Source organism: Daldinia vernicosa (assembly GCF_022497035.1).
Source record: "Daldinia vernicosa strain CBS 139.73 unplaced genomic scaffold F5Y00scaffold_6, whole genome shotgun sequence".
In the NCBI taxonomy this organism is placed as follows: domain Eukaryota; kingdom Fungi; phylum Ascomycota; class Sordariomycetes; order Xylariales; family Hypoxylaceae; genus Daldinia; species Daldinia vernicosa.
Genome location: NW_025953922.1, coordinates 346,286 through 363,175, shown reverse-complemented (window position 1 = coordinate 363,175; position 16,890 = coordinate 346,286). Strand labels below are relative to the sequence as shown.

At 48.2% G+C, this 16,890-nt stretch overlaps 6 protein-coding genes across 6 annotated transcripts; 3 read left to right on the top strand and 3 right to left on the bottom strand.

The window, feature by feature from the left end:
• Nucleotides 1-1,634: 1,634 nt before the first annotated feature.
• F5Y00DRAFT_174989 (uncharacterized protein) lies at nt 1,635-5,633 on the top strand. Its single transcript, XM_048004918.1, has 2 exons — nt 1,635-1,883; nt 1,945-5,633. The coding sequence occupies exons 1-2, from the start codon at nt 1,777-1,779 to the stop codon at nt 5,450-5,452; spliced, it is 3,615 nt and encodes a 1,204-aa protein (XP_047868473.1). The 5' UTR covers nt 1,635-1,776; the 3' UTR covers nt 5,453-5,633.
• Nucleotides 5,634-6,777: 1,144 nt separating this feature from the next.
• F5Y00DRAFT_258389 (uncharacterized protein) lies at nt 6,778-7,560 on the bottom strand (the record flags this gene model as incomplete). The annotated part of the gene is made up of 2 exons (XM_048010698.1): nt 6,778-7,034; nt 7,092-7,560. 2 exons carry the CDS (start codon nt 7,558-7,560, stop codon nt 6,778-6,780), a joined length of 726 nt encoding a protein of 241 aa, XP_047868472.1.
• Nucleotides 7,561-8,356: 796 nt separating this feature from the next.
• Nucleotides 8,357-10,329, top strand: F5Y00DRAFT_226949 (TAFII55 protein conserved region-domain-containing protein). Its single transcript, XM_048006409.1, has one exon. It carries the CDS (start codon nt 8,478-8,480, stop codon nt 10,122-10,124), a length of 1,647 nt encoding a protein of 548 aa, XP_047868471.1. The 5' UTR covers nt 8,357-8,477; the 3' UTR covers nt 10,125-10,329.
• Nucleotides 10,330-10,363: 34 nt separating this feature from the next.
• On the bottom strand, nt 10,364-11,472 carry F5Y00DRAFT_174964 (mitochondrial ribosomal protein L37-domain-containing protein). The gene is made up of 2 exons (XM_048004917.1): nt 11,017-11,472; nt 10,364-10,860 (listed from the first exon to the last, which is right to left on the bottom strand). Exons 1-2 carry the CDS (start codon nt 11,399-11,401, stop codon nt 10,604-10,606), a joined length of 642 nt encoding a protein of 213 aa, XP_047868470.1. The 5' UTR covers nt 11,402-11,472; the 3' UTR covers nt 10,364-10,603.
• Nucleotides 11,473-11,695: 223 nt separating this feature from the next.
• On the bottom strand, nt 11,696-12,665 carry F5Y00DRAFT_226947 (mitochondrial NADH-ubiquinone oxidoreductase 12 kDa subunit precursor). The gene is made up of 3 exons (XM_048006408.1): nt 12,591-12,665; nt 12,153-12,511; nt 11,696-11,998 (listed from the first exon to the last, which is right to left on the bottom strand). Exons 2-3 carry the CDS (start codon nt 12,376-12,378, stop codon nt 11,916-11,918), a joined length of 309 nt encoding a protein of 102 aa, XP_047868469.1. The 5' UTR covers nt 12,379-12,511; nt 12,591-12,665; the 3' UTR covers nt 11,696-11,915.
• Nucleotides 12,666-13,198: 533 nt separating this feature from the next.
• On the top strand, nt 13,199-14,784 carry F5Y00DRAFT_251154 (uncharacterized protein; the record flags this gene model as incomplete). Its single annotated transcript, XM_048009804.1, has 3 exons — nt 13,199-13,702; nt 13,758-14,374; nt 14,430-14,784. 3 exons carry the CDS (start codon nt 13,199-13,201, stop codon nt 14,782-14,784), a joined length of 1,476 nt encoding a protein of 491 aa, XP_047868468.1.
• Nucleotides 14,785-16,890: the final 2,106 nt, after the last annotated feature.

The following is a 16,890-nucleotide window of genomic DNA, read 5'->3' as shown; positions in this document are numbered from 1 at the left end:
TATTAATTTAGGGAAGTAACATGTTAATGTTTAACCAAGGTAATACCTGGTACAATATGGAAATATTGATTCTGTCGGTTGTGATGAATATTTGAGGCTTTGTACTACAACCCACTAGGATGTTCAATGTTATTTAGTGGGTCTCAGGCATCAAGGCATCAACATCTCTTGATATGGTTAATATGTAACCTCTCATACAAATTACTACTGTAAGATACATAACTTGAGAATAGCCTCATATATAATATAATCCAACTTTTCAATTGTCTACCCCTAGAGTTACGGCATTTTAAAGCCCTGTTATACACAACGTTTTAAAGGAGTCTTCAGGAAGAGCCTCCCAAGCGGCCTCAATAGCCTGTTTTAATTCCCGTGACGTCAACGACTTTAAATCGTAATATCTAGCCACTTTCACCCAAGCCCACACGTTTTCAATAGGATTTAAATCAGGGCTGTCCGGGGGCCATTCAATCGTAAAAACCTCGAGATCGTCAAGGCATTTCAGGGTCCTTTTGGCTGTATGGGAGGGGGCGTTGTCGTGTTGAAATACTGTACGTACGGGGAGGTTATTCAAGAATCGCTTGACGAGAGGTAATACTAATCGTGTTGTTGAAATTGAAAAGGGGGCTTTTGGCAGAGTTGTTTTTGTACCTCCCCATAGTAATTTGTATGTGGGAATACATACTAGCCGTATTCAAAAGATGTTGATGCCTGGCGGCTTGGCGCCCCACAAATAACATTGAACATCCTAGTGGGTTGTAGAATTCGATATGTTTGATCTACATTTCTAGGTCATAATAAAGTTGTTTCGATGGAGCTTCTAAACGGGGCTACTGCACCCATGCCTTGAATTGTACATAAGTGAGCGGACGTGCTTGCGGAGAAAGCCCACATATGACATATGTCTTGTACATGAGGTAGGTACATAAGGTACACAGGTACATATGTATCTCAAGACCTGCCAAGATGTGATATGTGAAGACGCGTACAAAGCATGTGGCTGGTCAATATTAAGCATTATCGAAGTACATTCCCAAATGTAATATATATTCTCCTTTTGTAATAATGTAGACAAAGCTTAGACTTGTATATGATGCACCAACAATACCTCTCTTACCATTTTTGTCGATATATCTGTTCCGATTAGTTAGGTGCAACCAGAAATGTACGTGCGGCCTATCTTTATAAGGCCATTGGTTTCAGCTGGGTTTAGGCTTAATAACCGGGGTACATACAGCACCCATTATCCATTGCATCGCCTAAATTAGGTAGTTGCGAAATAAGTCTAGGCTACCTCAGGTACTTGCCTCAATCAAGTCAGAACCAATTGCTGCCGTTGCCTGCATAAGGTTGCTAAACTATTGCTACCAACTGTTACTCCGCCCCCCCAATCGTCCTCCATCGTCCCCCATCGTCCCCTATCACAAGGATCACAAGAGGGCGCGCGCAAAGGCGAGAGGACCTACAATATTCTATCTTACCCCAGCGTTAATCTGCCGCGTCACCTCCCATTTTCTTTGTCACACATCTTCATTTCTATTCTTATTGGTTCCCCGCTCGATCTGCTTCAACTTTGTGTCTGTGTGCAATACCACAGGCCGAGACAAGTCGTTCATGAGAAACGATAATCCTGTTCCCCTTTCTGTTCCGATGCGACCATGCCAAATAAAAAAAATAAACTTCTACTGAACTATGGCGTAGCACTACTTTCCTAAAATATCGCCGACGTCCTCACTTATAACTTCTTAACCTTGGCCTCATTCGTAGCACTCTGTCATGTCTGCTGAAACTCAAACGTCCGGTATGGACGAGAAGCCCAGTGTTGCCAGCGGCAAGCTCTCTCCTTCAGCTTTTGACAAGCTTCCCGACGAGATTATAGAACAGTAGGTTAATATTACTATTGGCCATATCCATTATTGATAGCTGACATGTTGATTAACTTAGAATACTTCAATTGACCGACCCTAACTCATTTGCATCTCTTGTCCTCCTCAATTCAAAATGGAGACGTGTTTCTCAGCAAGCCTATCTCTACGCGCATCACCTCCTGCGATGCGAATCCTACGGCGCCAGCCACACCGTCCCACCTGTTGCGAAGTCGGATGACGATAACTTACCCAATCTGCGCCGCTTATTCGCGCGAGAAGTCAAGAGAAACCTTTTTGAGGCTTACTTACGCCCTAAGACAACTACGATAAGGCTGATCTCGAACTGTATCGGATCGTCTTCTGCCCCTGGTGGCGAAGGAATGCAATTCAGTTCCTCTCCTAGGGGCCATCACCTACTCGCGTATAATTCGTCCCGAATATTTGTCCTAGATGTTAGAGAACCCGAATTAGCCGTTAAGAGGGAGTTTAAAATATTACGCCGCCCAGCGGCCGCGTGCATTTTGGATAATGGTAGTCTCTTAGCAGTATTATCGACTGACATGCAGGTTGATTTATATGACCTGGGAAAAGTTCCACCTCGCCGAACGCAGTCTCTGATCTTGGACCATGCTCCTCGTGCGATTGCCCTGTCTCCATGTGGGAGTGTGCTAGCAGCTGCATACGAAGGCGGGATTGAAGTGTCTTCTATAAGCCCTGGGGCTCTTCCAACAGATCGAAGGGCAGTGAAATGTGATGGTGTTGATTCCCTCGCTTTTTCCTTTGATGGAACACAGCTTTTGGGCACGACGACAACATCCTATACGCCTAATACGGTTATCTTGACAGCCCCGTATTATGATCCCGGCAATCAAATATCCGACGAAAATAATATCAGTGCGCTGTGGACTACTTCTATTCTATTCCCAAATACAAGTCGGGACTGTAGTCATGCTGCCCTACTGCAAGAGTCAGGTTCTATGGAGGCAACTTGGGCATTTGCTTACGACAGGAGTTTTGAGACTTTTCGCGCCGTGCGGATTGATGACCTTCGCAATGGAACAACTTATTTCACAGGGCCGGCCCCAAATACTCCTTCGCCTGGACCCTTGTTACCATGCACCTTACCCGCTGCCAATTACCAAGGAGATCTCGTCTCGGCTGGATTTGAAGGGAAAGATGTATGGCTGTACGGTGTGCCCGAAGACTTGGAAGCAGTTCCGGAAGCTAACCATGCTGCATCCGATCTAAATGGACCGCCATCATTAAACCGTATGAATAGCGGAGTCTCGGCACGCTCATCCACTCGAGTACAGGAGGCGAACGGCAGCCGGGTTCCGCAATGGCAGATCTTATGCGACAAGTATCGCAACACGTTCGTGTGTGGACGCAAAATTACACAATTATGTGGCGTGAGCCATATGAAATGGGTTTCCGGTTTTGGTGATATGTCTTCGCAAGAACGATTGGTTATTGCTGCCCGAGGTGTGATGCCCCCTAAACTTGTAACTGAAGAAGATGGCATCGATTTCGTGGATGGAGGTAGAATCACTATCCTTGATTTCGACTACAGTTTGGTAGATGGCGAAGAAAAGGAAATCACCATCGAGGTTGGCGCAAACGAGCCGGAAGCATTAGAAGAAGAGCATCGTGACATCGATACGGAAGTAGCTATCGTTAGGCGGAGGACGGTGGCGCAGCGGAGAGGGAACCGGGCCAGTGTAATGACTATGGCAACGCCTACGTCCCGTCAAGTTGACGTATTATTACGTCCGTCGACCGCTCATAATGATGATTTGGAGGATCCGCTAGTACCGCGACCTATGGCCACGGCACGTACGCATTCTCACGCGGCGGCGATTGAAGAGACGGAAGATGTCTCTCTTGAGGAGGCCCAGGAAGCACTCGATGCTCCGTATGCTCATGCGAATCCACGGTCCGGAACGACGCTACGCCGCGCTGCAACTGCGGCAGCAGTGAATCGACGACGGAACCCACAGCCTGTGGCTGGTCGAGTTGAGTATCGGCGAGCTGATGGAAGGGCAGAGCATCCTCACGAAAGTGATGCTGATAACTGGGTACCTCCTCCACCACCATATACCAAGGAGGACCCTGGTGATCTACCTGACTTCATGCGCCACTCCGTACACCACCCTGTCATTCCCGGTATTGGGATCCTACCAGGTAGCAGGAGAGACTCTATACCCCCTGTTCCTCCCCTTCCATCTTCTATCCCACCAATTCCACCCATCCCGTCCGCTCCGTCTAATCTACCCCCGCGAATGTCAATGACACCTAATTTTAGTCGTCCGGAGTTACCTCGTCTCCAGACAACTCCTCTGCGGGACAGGCTGTCCCACATGTCTTGGCATCCTCACGCTTCGCAGCAAAGAGTCGTAGATAACTCTATAAATTCCAGTCGATCTGCTGGGCCTGCTGGGGTGCATTCTTATAGACCCGTGTCAGCTCATTCTTTCACGCAAGAACGCGGGCCCCACGTTGATGATGAATATGACGATATCTACGATGTATCTCCCGTTGGATCTCCTTCCAGGGCTACAAGCTCCCACGTATCTGATGGTCCAGTCACGGTAAACGTAACACCGGAGCGGCGTAGTCCCTACCAAATGTCAGCTGCAGCGCAGTCCTCAGCTACTGAATACAACACACCTGCATCGTCTGGGTCGCATCAAGTCATAACAGGCTCCCGTCCAGGGTCGGCAATTCCCCATCCCCTCGGTCCCACCACCCCGTCATCTACGACAAACGTACCGGGATGGAATACCGAGCAGGCTAGTAACAGCCCAGTCGTGGGTAACCTTCCAAGTGCTCGTACTTGGCCAAGGGCCCCGCCACGGCCCGATACAGCTTCTTCGGCTTCTTTTACAGGATATCCTCGCTCTGCTCCAGCAACAGATCGGACCAACGAGGATATTATAGCTGCAGCTCTGCCTCCAACGCCATATTCGGAACGAACGACACGTTTGCATAGTAGGCAAAATAGTTCTAATATATCCCGCCCTATGTCGAGTGGTTTCCATCTACCGCGCATACCTGTAGGTAGTCGGGGTGGCCAATCTCGGGAACTTCGACGAGGTAGTGAACCTACAATACAACCAGCATCGGAGCCGGCCCAGCCGCTTATAATTAGCACGCCCACAGGTGTAACTGGTGCATTTGATGCTCCTGGCCAGCTAGATGTAGGTAGACAACAGGCCGGACCAGTTTTGCATGCGCCAGTTCCTCGCCATCCCCGACCGATATCAGGAGCACATCTACTGCGTCCCACTGTCGAGCGTCTAGAAACAATCTCTAGCGTTGCCAATGGAGAACCACAAGTACTTCCACCACCACCTCCATCTTCACAGCTTACCTCAACGTCACTACGCCATCATACCAGCTTAAATCGCCGACAAAGTCGGGCTAGGAGAGGAGCATTAAAGAATATACAGGATGCTAAGCTCCGAGGATGGACAGGACGAAAGAAGAATAAGAAAAAGGACGATACTGATGGTTGGATGGATGTGACTTGGGCAACTGCTATCCCGAGAGGTCAGGGTAAAGATAAAAAGTGTATGGTGATGTAGGAGAAAAAAAAAAAAAGAATTGGACATGCGACAGGATATTATAAGAATATCATAACATACCAGACGTTGGATTTAGCGCCAGAGCCCACTCGGTCGGCTCTTAGTTTTGGGCAACTGAAAATCTTACTACCAGTCCCAATGCCCATGTGGGCTAAAGAGAGAAGGAACTATCTCATTTCGGACGAATATATCGGTTCGTCTTTAGGATGAACGACGTGCGTATGAATTTCACTCGCTCGAACTTGGGTTGAATTTTGGGGATATAAAGAGCGATACGTGTGTATGATACCAAAAATCCATCAATCAAACGTACTATCTACCTTAGGTACCTACCTAAAGAGGTAGGTATATATGTGTCGACCTACGTCTGATAGATTTTTTTTTTTTTTAAGTATATTCCGGATGCAAGTATAAACAATCCCGTACTATCTTGGGCTACACGTGTTCGGACGGTCATACATTTGGAGCCGCGTTTACGAGAGCATTCGTCATACTCGCCAATGACTGATAACGATATCATTGCTAATATATGAGATGCGTACTTTCAAAACGCATATAGTTCTAACGATCTATCTAGTTACTTCGTATGTTAAGCTCTTTCGGCTTTCTGCCTTTCCCCTGAACTGGCTGGTTAGCCTTCCGCGGCTCTTTCTATTTATGAAGCGTTCGATTTGACTGGACAAGACCCTGATAATAGCCTTGAAGCGAGGTGGATTATAAGATAAGACACATGACTTGATATAGTATATGTACCCAACCCACGTATTTTAAATACCTAAATACCATCCATCGCATCCCTCGACCGCCGGGCAGCTTAGTCTATCTCGATAAGCTTTATGCTCTAAGCACGAGAGCGCCGATTCCTCCTTCGGCGGTCTTGAAGTCAAGAACTAGGTAGTGTGATATAGAAACCGTATCACTGCCTAGGTCCTATGTTACCTACCTACCTCCATCGTTAGGATAGTCACAATAGACAGAGAAGTAGGTGGGTTTTAGAGTAAGATTGGATTAAGGGGTATTCCATTGTGGCAAAAACGCACACCAAAGCAGAGAGTATATGCTTCATATACCAATAGCAACGCCAAACCGTACTCCCCCTCAAAACCGTCCACGCCAACGCCGTAGGCCATGCAGAGCACATGCGTAAGGTACCTAGGTAGCTTATCTATAGATAAACCCTTCTATCGTGTCTTGGAGCTAAAATATAGCTTGGTGTGTTATTATAGAAATAATAAGACGAAGATCATATTTCGGGCTTAGAGCTGATATCCCCCCGCATCTCTCGGGTTTGGAATTTTATCTGGACCGGTAGCGATCCGAGTAGCTCAAAATTCCATATCTATCATAGCCACGTCCTCGTCAGCAAGCGAGCTCAGGCCCGAGCTAGGCGGCCTTGACTCGACGTCGACGGTTTCGGGCTCGGGGGGGCGCTGCGACGTCTCGTGCATCTTGCGCGCCCAGGCGTGTATGCTGCTCTCACATCCGCTTTCTGGGACGACCTCGCCTTCGACGATGCCCCGGCCTAGGATTGTACCCGCGTACTTGGAGTCCTGGTCCGTTTTGTTGTGCTTCCTCTTGAGCGCTGTAGTTCGTATTCGTCAGTATAAAGTACGATATATATAGAGTATGTAGAACATACAACTCAAATAGTCCGTCCCGCGCTGTTCCTCTACTCCTTCAACGCCGACATCGCCGGCAGCTGGTTTGTCCAGAGCCGCGACCATGCGAATCCTCCGGTTTTTGCTCCCCTTTACCCAGCGTATGAATTCGTCAACGCCTCTCATGTCCTCCTCTCCGCTCACTTCTTGGGCCGTGAAGTCGCGTTCTGGCCACAGGGCGCCGCAGTCTTCGAGAGCGAGGCGCACATCGACTACGTCGGGAAGGCCTGGCACGCCCGCTTCGTTGTTAAGTGCCGCGTGCTGCGCAGTGCGTCGCGAGATGGCAATAAGGTAGTTTGCAGCGAGTTCGGTCAGCGCGTCAACCGTGCTAGGCGTTGATGAGTAGTAGCCTTGTGCGCGGAGGATCTGTAGGATAGCTGGACGTAGCAAAGCATGATGGATCTCGGAGGCGGTAGGCGCGCGGTGGACTTGCTGAGCGTATGACGACATTGTGAATATTTCCTATCGAAGATCTTTACAGGATGTAAGCTTTCTTTCAGATCGACAACCATGGGGAAGGCTGAATCGTGGACTTCGTACCTTAACTTGGATTGATTTGTCAATTGTAGGGAGGTCTGGTTTGGTATGACTGGCTAATGATGCGGTACTGGTACTTGATCTCAAAGTAACAATAGTGTGACCGAGTTGGGCTTGTGATTTTCGCCGATTCGTCTACTAAGGTCGAATTATAGAAAGGCTCATCTAACTGGACGTATTGTAGAAGGTACACAACGGGAGAGTTCAAGATCGAAGGTGGCGTTTGAGTGGTTGTTCTCGAGAAGTAACGGACAGTCGAGTTTGGAGCTTGGAGCTTGGAGCTTGGGAGCTTGGAAGTTGAATGGATGCTAGTTGGAGGAAAGCCGAGAGAATATAGAGAATATATCGAGTAACTTGTTACTAGCCGTATTCAAACGATATTAACTGATTCTCCATCTGATCAGCAAGTCCTAGCAGTAGTTGCCGACCTGTTGCGCCATATCAACCAACATCCGTGCTATCTACCTAGGTACAAGTTGCACATTATTTAGAAAACCGAGAGAGAAATGTTTAAAGGTTAGGGAAAGCAACCTGCAAGAGCAAAGCTAAAGAGGGTCCACTTTAACCCACACGTACTGAGGCGGGCACTAGTGTAACTGAACCTTTGTTGTTTCCGGTAGGTACGGTGTAGGTTAGGTACCTAAGGTACGTACTTCCAACTCACGGCCCCACCATCTGTATGTGCGCGGCGCAAGTCCCGATTCAATGTCACCTCTTCATTACACTCTTACCTACGGTACTATGTAACAAAGCATCCATCTATCGACTACCTTCTGGATGCTGGTTTGGTCTATAACATAGAGGGTTAAATCTCGTCACTCGAGAGTCTAATGCGGCATAGTCATTCCTTTTGCCCATCTAAGTACACTTTTCATCATTTCATCATGTCGTCTATCAACGTAAAGCCGACCCTCAAGCTCGACACGTCGCAGCAGATGCCCCCTCCGTCGAACCCTGAAAACCCGAGACCTATCCTAAAGCTCAATACAGCATCTCGACAACCATCATTCAGCGGCGATGTTGGCACCCCTACGCCATCTGCAGAGAGTCGGAAAATTAAGATCAAGATCAGTAGTCAACCAACTACACCAGCTGCTACACCCCTCGCCCAAACACCAACCATAACCAAATCCAAAGCCGGTAGAACATCCAAGCCAACGCAGAAACTTGTTGAATCGAAGAAGCGCCCATACGATAGCGATGAAGATCGGCCATTGTCTGTCACTCGACACGAAAGCCGGCCCAGCAAAACAATCAAGATCAAACCAACCATATTCAAGCCAGATCGCGCATCAAATACGGCGTCAACGCCTATTAGCACCATCAAGTTCAAGCCTAGAGGTGAACCTGTTGAACATCACCCTGGAGATGCTTACGACTCCGAAGCTAGCGACCGTGAAGCTGATCCTGTCCGGGAAACTACATTCATTCTTCGCGTCATGCCAGGAGCCGCGACAGAGTACTTGAAAAAGGCGTTGGCTGAGGGCACTATCGGCGTGCCCAAGCAGAACGGAGGCGCGGATTTCGGTGTACAGTTCCTCGATGCTAAGCAGCGACGAGCTATGGTCACCATTGACGGAACCCACTACGCCGCAGTTCTTGTCCAGCTACCAACTATTACGGAGGCGATGAAGTCTTGGGACCGTAAAAACATGATGAAGAACTCGGATATTGTTGAGATGCTTTTATGTTTTGCAACTGTTAACAGCGAAACCGAAGCCAAGACGATCGCGCTTCCATCTATAGCTACTAAGAATGACTATAGGTGGCCTCACGGTCTTACTCCCCCCATGCACGATGCCTACCATCGACGATTCAGAAAGACCGTATCAGAGAAGCAGTGGCAGAGTACTGCTGACCAAGTAGCCAAGCTGCTCGAGGATGACGCAAACGCCTTAGAATCTCACAGTGAACTCATCTGGAACGAGGATGACTTCTCTGAGGATTCCGACGACGAAGAAGATGCTGAAGGCGAAGCTGAGCAGGACTATTTTGGAGATCATGCTGGTGTCCAGGACGATATGGAAGAGGATGCTGAAGACGATGAAATGTTGGCAGCCATGGAAGCCGAGCTCGCAGAGAGCGGAATGCATCATGAAGAGCCTGCAGCGGCCACGCCAGCCATGCAACTAGAGGCGCAAACTCCTATGACAGTCGAAGGAAATACTCCCGCGGCCATGCCGGAAATCCTATCAGAAGAGGATGAAGATGAAGATGACGATGACGATGAAGATGTTGAGGATGGTGACGACGACGAAGACGACGACGTCGACGAGGAACAGTTAGTGGCGGAACGAGAACGCAAGGAGAAGCTCGACGAAATCGAGCATCTAAAGAAGTCACTCGACGAGACCATACGCCAACTTTCTGAAGTCACGGCGCCAATCTTGAAGAAGCGTGTCCTTCTCACAAAAGCCAACCTCGAAAAGGAGATTGCCGTCAAGAAAGCTGCGCTGGGCTTGACAGACGAGGATTAAGGGCTAGAGCGCATAATATAGAACCCGTGTGCTGGAGAATAGTGGTCCCAATTTCACTTGGTGCTTTCTCAGGCGTTGATGTCGATTTGATGAAAAGGAAGATGGCATTGGAAGACTAGAATATGGCTCAAAACGATACCCCTTAGTGCTACCTAACATAGGCAAAGTAGCTTGAATACTCAATTAATCAGTTAAATACTCTTTACTTATTGTCCTATATTTTGCGACGGCGAGTATTCGATATACATGACGTTAAACTGTCTGTCCTTTGGTATATTTTGATTTGTATACATGTCCAGTGGCGTATAATACATCTCGGGTAGAAAAGCGACGTAGCGTCCAGTTCCTCTATCCGCATGAACTCGCTTGTCCGTTATTTCCTCCCTCCTCGCCCAAAGTTTTTTTTTTTATATCATAAAGGCACTTCGGAGTGAAGTTCGTAGGTTACAGTCCAGACCACCCACCATAAGCCATATAAATTACATGCTCCTGAGGTAATTGCTCTCCTTGATCTTGGCCCTGCGCTCTTTGCGCATAGCCTTGCGCAGATCCTCTCTCGCTTGCTGCGCCGCGATGGCGCCCTCCGTCGTGCCCTCCTCGTTGGCGGGCAAGTTAATGCTCTGGTTCTGTAGTGGGATCTTGGGCGCTAGGGCTTCGAGGTTGCCCTCGGCTAGGAGGCGGGCTTCCATGGCTCGTTGTCGCTTGGCGGCTAGACGTCGCTGTTTCTTGGATTTTGCTAGAAGGGGAGGGGAGGGGGGTTAGTGGGGTGTCTGGATATATATGGTATGTATGTATGTATGTATAGATTGAGGTATGGTAAGGAAAGGGAAGCATGGGCAACGAGAAAGGGAATTGGGGGAGGGGGAGGGGGAAATGAGAAGGGGGTGCTTACAGAATTCATCACCGGCATCATCGTCAGCTTCTTCGTCCGCCTTCTTTTGCACCTCTAGACACTTCCACAGCCAGGCTGGATAGGCATCGTCGGCCAGCGCAACGGGGTCTGTCCGGTTTTTGAAGTAATTAAGGCCCGTCAGCACGGTTCCCTCTGGGCACGCCGACAGCGCAGGCTTTTCCTCGGTGGCGGCGTCGGCTAGCGGCGTGCTGAACACGGGCGATTCGCTCGTAGACGAGGAGGGTGTTGGTTCGGGAGCGGGAGAAGACGTGCGGCGCGCAATCGTGCTGGAGAAGGGCCTTATTAGGAACGGGGCCGTGGTTCTAATAGGAGGTATGTGTGAGCTGAGCGCTGAGGCTCGCCGGAGACACCGTTGGCAGATCATGGCGAATGCCGAATGCTTTTTTGGCTGCTACTTGCGTGGGCGCTGGTGGGATGAGGTATGGGATTTTAGAAGTACGAATTATCGAATTATCGAAGCTCCAGAAATTTTGTCAGGGTCGGAGCTTTAGGTTGGTTTTCGCCGATGGCAATTGGAGCGGCTGGCTAACGGACCCGGTTATGATAGGGATAAGAGCAGTGGATAAGAGCCTCAATTAACAACCGCTTTACAGGTATGAGCTAATTAGAAATCTTAGGGGCGAGTATAACCGAATTATTTGCTTTTCAAGTCATTAGGCGGGATTTATGTCGTTTTCACATTGAGATTGCTGTTGAATATGTACAGTACACGGGTTACCGCGGATGAACAAGTGTAAGTGTCCGCATCGCACCGGATACACCCTCGTGTAAAGAGCTCTGTCCAAAGCAGTCCCCGTACCCCATGCATGCATCCTCATCGCAATATAATGTATGCCATTGACAACCGTAGAGCTAACCTTGCCTTTCTTTTTCTCCTTCTACGAGGTCTTTGAGATATAGTTCTGTTGTTCGAATAAGTAACCCCGTACCCGGTGGTCCTTGAGCATCTGGAGGTATTTCTCTATTGTCTTGTTAGTCTCGTAGCTATAAGCAAACCCGGTGCTCTCCTTTCAAAATAAACATCCCCTCCCCTAGTATCTCGTGCTGATATATCGGAATGCCCATCCAAAACCTATAGAGCCCTTAAGAACAGACAGCGACGGATCTAAACTAACCTCGTAGAGCACCGCACTTCTCCAGGTGGTTAACACCCTCTCGGTAATAGCATTTGCCCAGCTCCTCTCGGACCAGCCGTCCCATCATGACCTGCACCCACTGCTCTCGGACGATGGCATCTTGCGCCTGCTTCAGTCGCCTGTTGTCGTCGTAGTCAACGCCGTCGAAGGTAGGAGGGACGGTCGGCTTCTTCGCCAGGAAAGCTTCGGATTCGGGGGTCGGCATTTTGGTTACGAAGACGCTCAGACAATTCAATCCGTGATTGGTTTGTCGCTAGGAAGAGAGCTCTATGTTGCGATGGTTCAACACTGTCGCGTGCGATTGTTGAACCTCTAGTCTCCGTTATTTCGTAATGGAGCTTCCACCAAGTCAGCAATCAAGCAATTCCAACATGCTACAAAGTTGTCACGTGATTTGAGAATAAAGATGGTACGTACCTAGGTATCTAGGTACATGTACAATTGAAGGTGCAGCGCGACTTCCGCGAATTAAATGAACTACACTAGCGTGAACAAATGTGGTTTGTTGGGCCGTGCTATCACAAAACTTGAATCAAGCTATCACGCAAGCAGAAAGGCGTCAAAATAAGTGCCGATTTTAAGTCTTAAGCAAATAATATCCTTCTTTTCGTAAACTTATTTCTTAGCAACCAAAATAGTAAAAAGTTCTCAAAAATTAGATTAAGAAAATAAAGTCATTAAATTTTAATCCTTAAAAGAAATGAGAAATTTCTATTAGGAATGGCGAAGTTGTATGAGATACAATTTGGAGTGTGACTTATTGCAAGAATAAAAAAAGGCACTTAGTTTGGCGCTATTCTGGCAAGCTAGGGCTTACCGCCTGCATATGCCCCACCGGCAGAATGAAATTTTCCTCTAGTCCCTCGAATTTTTTTTAGAGCTACCAACCTCTGCAGGATAAAATACAGCTCCCCGCGCTCTTCAATCCATTTCTTCCAACAATCCTTTCTTCCCAGCTTCAACATTTCACACGTCGAAGACAATTACCTTAAACAGTACTTCGATCCCTTTACTTATATTTGACAATGGGCAAGGTTAAGCAAGCAAACGGCAAAGCCGCGAAGGGTTCCAAGCCCCTCAGTGCTGTCAAGAATGCTGGTGTTACCAAGGCTACCGACAGCCCCAAGGCCAAGTCCAAGCAGATTGCAAAGGATGTCGCTTCAAAGGCTGTAAAGGCCAAGGACCTTAAGAAGAAGAAGAAGGTCGAATCCGAGTCCGAGTCCGAAGACTCTGAGGAAGACTCTGACTCCAACGACTCCGACTCTGAGTCCGAGTCTGATGCTTCCGGCTCTTCGGATGATTCTGACGACTCTGCTTCTGAGTCTGAGGAGGAGAAGCCTGCTGCAAAGGCCAAGGCCAACGGCAAGGCTGCTAAGCCTGTAGCCAATGGCAAGACCAACGGCGACGCCAAAGCTAAGGCTGCCAAGGCCGAGTCAGAAGACTCATCCGATTCCGACGAGGACAGCGACGACAGCAGTGATGCTGCTGACGCTAAGCCTACTACAGACAAGACTAAGGCTAAGAAAGAGGTATGCCAATTCTCAAGATATATTCCATTGTGACTCTAGCTAACGTGAATTCAAGTCCAAGGCTAAAGACTCCGACGACTCTGATTCTTCCGACTCTTCTGATGCAGAGGAAGATTCTGATGATTCTAGCGATGCTGAGTCCGAGGCTGAAAAGAAGCCTGAGCAGCCGAAGAAGCGCAAGGCCGAAGATGAGGTCTCTACACCCTTCAAGAAGACCAAGACAGACGAGGAGTCTGAGGAGAAGAGCTCTACCCTCTTCGTCGGAAACCTCGGCTGGGCTGTGGATGACGAGAAGCTATACGACGCATTCAAGGATTGCGCCGACCTTACCAACGCTCGTGTCGTCACTGACAAGGCCATGCAACGCTCTCGTGGCTTCGGATACGTCGACTTTGCAAACCCCGAGGCTGCTCAGGCTGCCTTCGAGAAGATGAACGGTGTTGAACTTGACAACCGTCCCATGAGACTAGACCCTTCTAAGCCCCGTCCCGCTGAGGATGCTACCCCCAATGCTCGTGCCGCCGACCGTGCCCGCCAACACGGCGATGTCGTGAGTCCGGAGAGCGATACCTTATTTGTTGGTAACCTCCCGTGGGATGTTGATGAGGAGATGGTTACTGCATTCTTTGGCGAGGTCAGCGAAGTCAAGAGTGTTCGACTTCCCACCGACCCGTACGTACCTCTATCGATCTTCCATATCTGTGTCTAGATACTAATATTAGAGTAGTGACTCCGGCAACCGCAAGGGTTTCGGTTACGTATCCTTCCAGTCAGTTGAGGATGCCAAGACCGTATATGACGCCAAGAACGGCGCTTACATCGGCGAGGGCCGAAACTCTCGCGCTGTCCGTCTTGACTTCGCCAGCCAGCGACCGCCCCGTGATGGTAACTCGGGCGGCCGTGGTGGCGGTGGCTTTGGAGGTCGTGGCGGAGGTGGCCGCGGTGGTGGCCGTGGACGTGGTGGTTTCGGCGGCGGCCGCGGCGGTGGTGGTTTCGGCCGCGGTGGTGGTGGCGGCTTCGGGGGTGGTCGTGGCGGTGGACGAGGTGGCGCGTCGTTCCAAGGCAAGAAGACCACTTTTTAAAGTGGCATAGCCGCACTAGACTCTATTCTGAGGTTTCTTTGACACACATGACGGTTGGCTTTGTGGGTTCGTCGGCTTCTCCGAAACTATAAACTCCTCTGGAGTTGTGGGCTTTGAGGGCTAGGCTTCTATTAGAAGCTGTGATTTGACCTGTGGGCTTGATCGGAGGGTAACCTCCATGTGGGTTCTGAGGGCTTGAGGGTTCGAGGGCTTTAAACCGACAGCACGGTCATCTGTGCTGGTGCTATATGCATCCACGTATGTCGGTTTTTATCAAGTCGGCTTTTCCTTCTGTGGGCTCTGAGGGCTTTTCAGTCAACGAAGTTGGTATAAGCTTCCTTATGCTCGGGGCACGTTCCTAGCATCTGGAGGCGGATCAAGCTTCTAGACTACGAGGGCTTTATGACGGCGTTCGAGGGCATCAAAAAGTTCTTCTCTTGCAAATGCGAATGACTTACGGTTTCTTTACGATTAGTCTGACACTCTAGTCAGTCGGATCTCGGTGAGTATACTCTGCCTTGTACACCCCGCAAGCTTAATAGTCACTACCCCTACAGCTTCATTAGGTTAGAAGTGAAATCATTAGACCAGTTCATGAAAAGCGTAGTCTCTAACTCGGTAAATGTGAAACGTGCCCAATACCTTGTGACAGTCGGTTCAATTAAGACTAATCCAATATGTCGACGTTGAGTCGTTTAATAACTACAGGAGTCTATTCAAGACTCTACCTAGTCATTAACCAGCTATAGTAGTGCCTATCTATAAAGCTTTAGGTCGCAAAGCCTTGTGACCTCAACCTATTGCTCGAAGGCCATAACCCCTTGATGATTCGTAATCCCCTATTTATACCAGTAGCACTATTAGACGCGATAGCCCTATTTATTCATGAGGTTTAAAGAGACTCGAGTCTTAAAAGGAAGGTTACAACTAGTTTCTTGTTTCAATATTAGCAAGAGCGAAAAGGATTAATAAGGTTGATGTGTTTACGAACTTATAGGTACACTTGTATATACCCTTCGCGCTGTACTTTACTTCTTTATGAAACAAATTGTTGTTGATAGTTCAGATGTTAGGGCTATTAAAATACTCTCTTGTAAGGCCGATGCTCCCTCACAGCTATCTAGGTACGTACCATAAGAGTTCGTATAGAAAAGCTATGCAAATATACGCCCACCGTTTATACAGAGGCCAAGTTGGCATCATTACCTGATAGGTGGTATTTATTTGACAACCTGGCGCTCGGGCTTTTCAAACCATGATTGCCTCATGTGCCTCACCCTTAGTAGACAGGTACGTTGAGTACCTTAAGTAGGACGTAGTTGCCTACGCGCATCTCTAAACTCGCACCTTCATATGTACCCTGGTACACTCGTAGCTCCTTCCTTAGGTTCCTGTCCTAAGGTGATAAGTCAGGCTCATGTAAAAGTGTTCAAATTGAGTTGGTACCCTTCGTTCCTTCCAAGTGCCGATCCATTACATTCTATTTAATCTTCGACAGTTTGGCATTTGCCTTCCTAACTTTCAACTCTCCATCCTCCAAACATATTTCAACACCAACTTTACCTATTGAGAGGTTTACTTTCTTCAACACTTAATACTCTACTTAGAAAAGCAACTCGAAACACTATCAATGATTACATCTTCAGGTTTTTTCTCTTTCGCCAATAATCAAGCTGACGACATCCATAAAACATTGTTCGTCCAACAATCCCTTCAAGCTAAAATGCAAGCAGGAAGCGTCGAATCAAAGATCAACTCAAATATTGCCAATAATATTGGCCCTAATTCGGACTCGATTCACAATGGCAATGATCATCATATGCACAACGTGCAACAAAACGATAACGATAGTGGTGAACAAAATATTAACGCAACAACGAATGGGAGAGGCATTATAAAATAGCGTACCTCGAAAAGACAACCATATCTAAAAGTGTCCTTTGGGAATAAATTTATGAACAACAAGGACCCTCATTACTTTACCTCGATGTTTGTCAAGATTTTACCATATAGATGGGGAGGACCATCAGCCGCTGATCAGAATCAAGATCAAGACGAAGATAACGAAAAGAATTTCAGCTTGAGAACTTGGGCATCTATCAAACT

Bases quoted from the DNA above. Each gene is read 5' to 3' on its own strand.
- F5Y00DRAFT_174989 (XM_048004918.1), top strand. From the start codon at position 1,777: ATGTCTGCTGAAACTCAAACGTCCGGTATGGACGAGAAGCCCAGTGTT. The intron at 1,884-1,944 runs GTAGGTTAATAT...TGATTAACTTAG, and splicing joins CCCGACGAGATTATAGAACA to AATACTTCAATTGACCGACC.
- F5Y00DRAFT_226949 (XM_048006409.1), top strand. From the start codon at position 8,478: ATGCGGCATAGTCATTCCTTTTGCCCATCTAAGTACACTTTTCATCAT.
- F5Y00DRAFT_174964 (XM_048004917.1), bottom strand. From the start codon at position 11,401: ATGATCTGCCAACGGTGTCTCCGGCGAGCCTCAGCGCTCAGCTCACAC. The intron at 10,861-11,016 runs GTAAGCACCCCC...CTCCCCTTCTAG, and splicing joins TGATGCCGGTGATGAATTCT to CAAAATCCAAGAAACAGCGA.
- F5Y00DRAFT_226947 (XM_048006408.1), bottom strand. From the start codon at position 12,378: ATGCCGACCCCCGAATCCGAAGCTTTCCTGGCGAAGAAGCCGACCGTC. The intron at 11,999-12,152 runs GTTAGTTTAGAT...ACAAGACAATAG, and splicing joins GAAGTGCGGTGCTCTACGAG to AGAAATACCTCCAGATGCTC.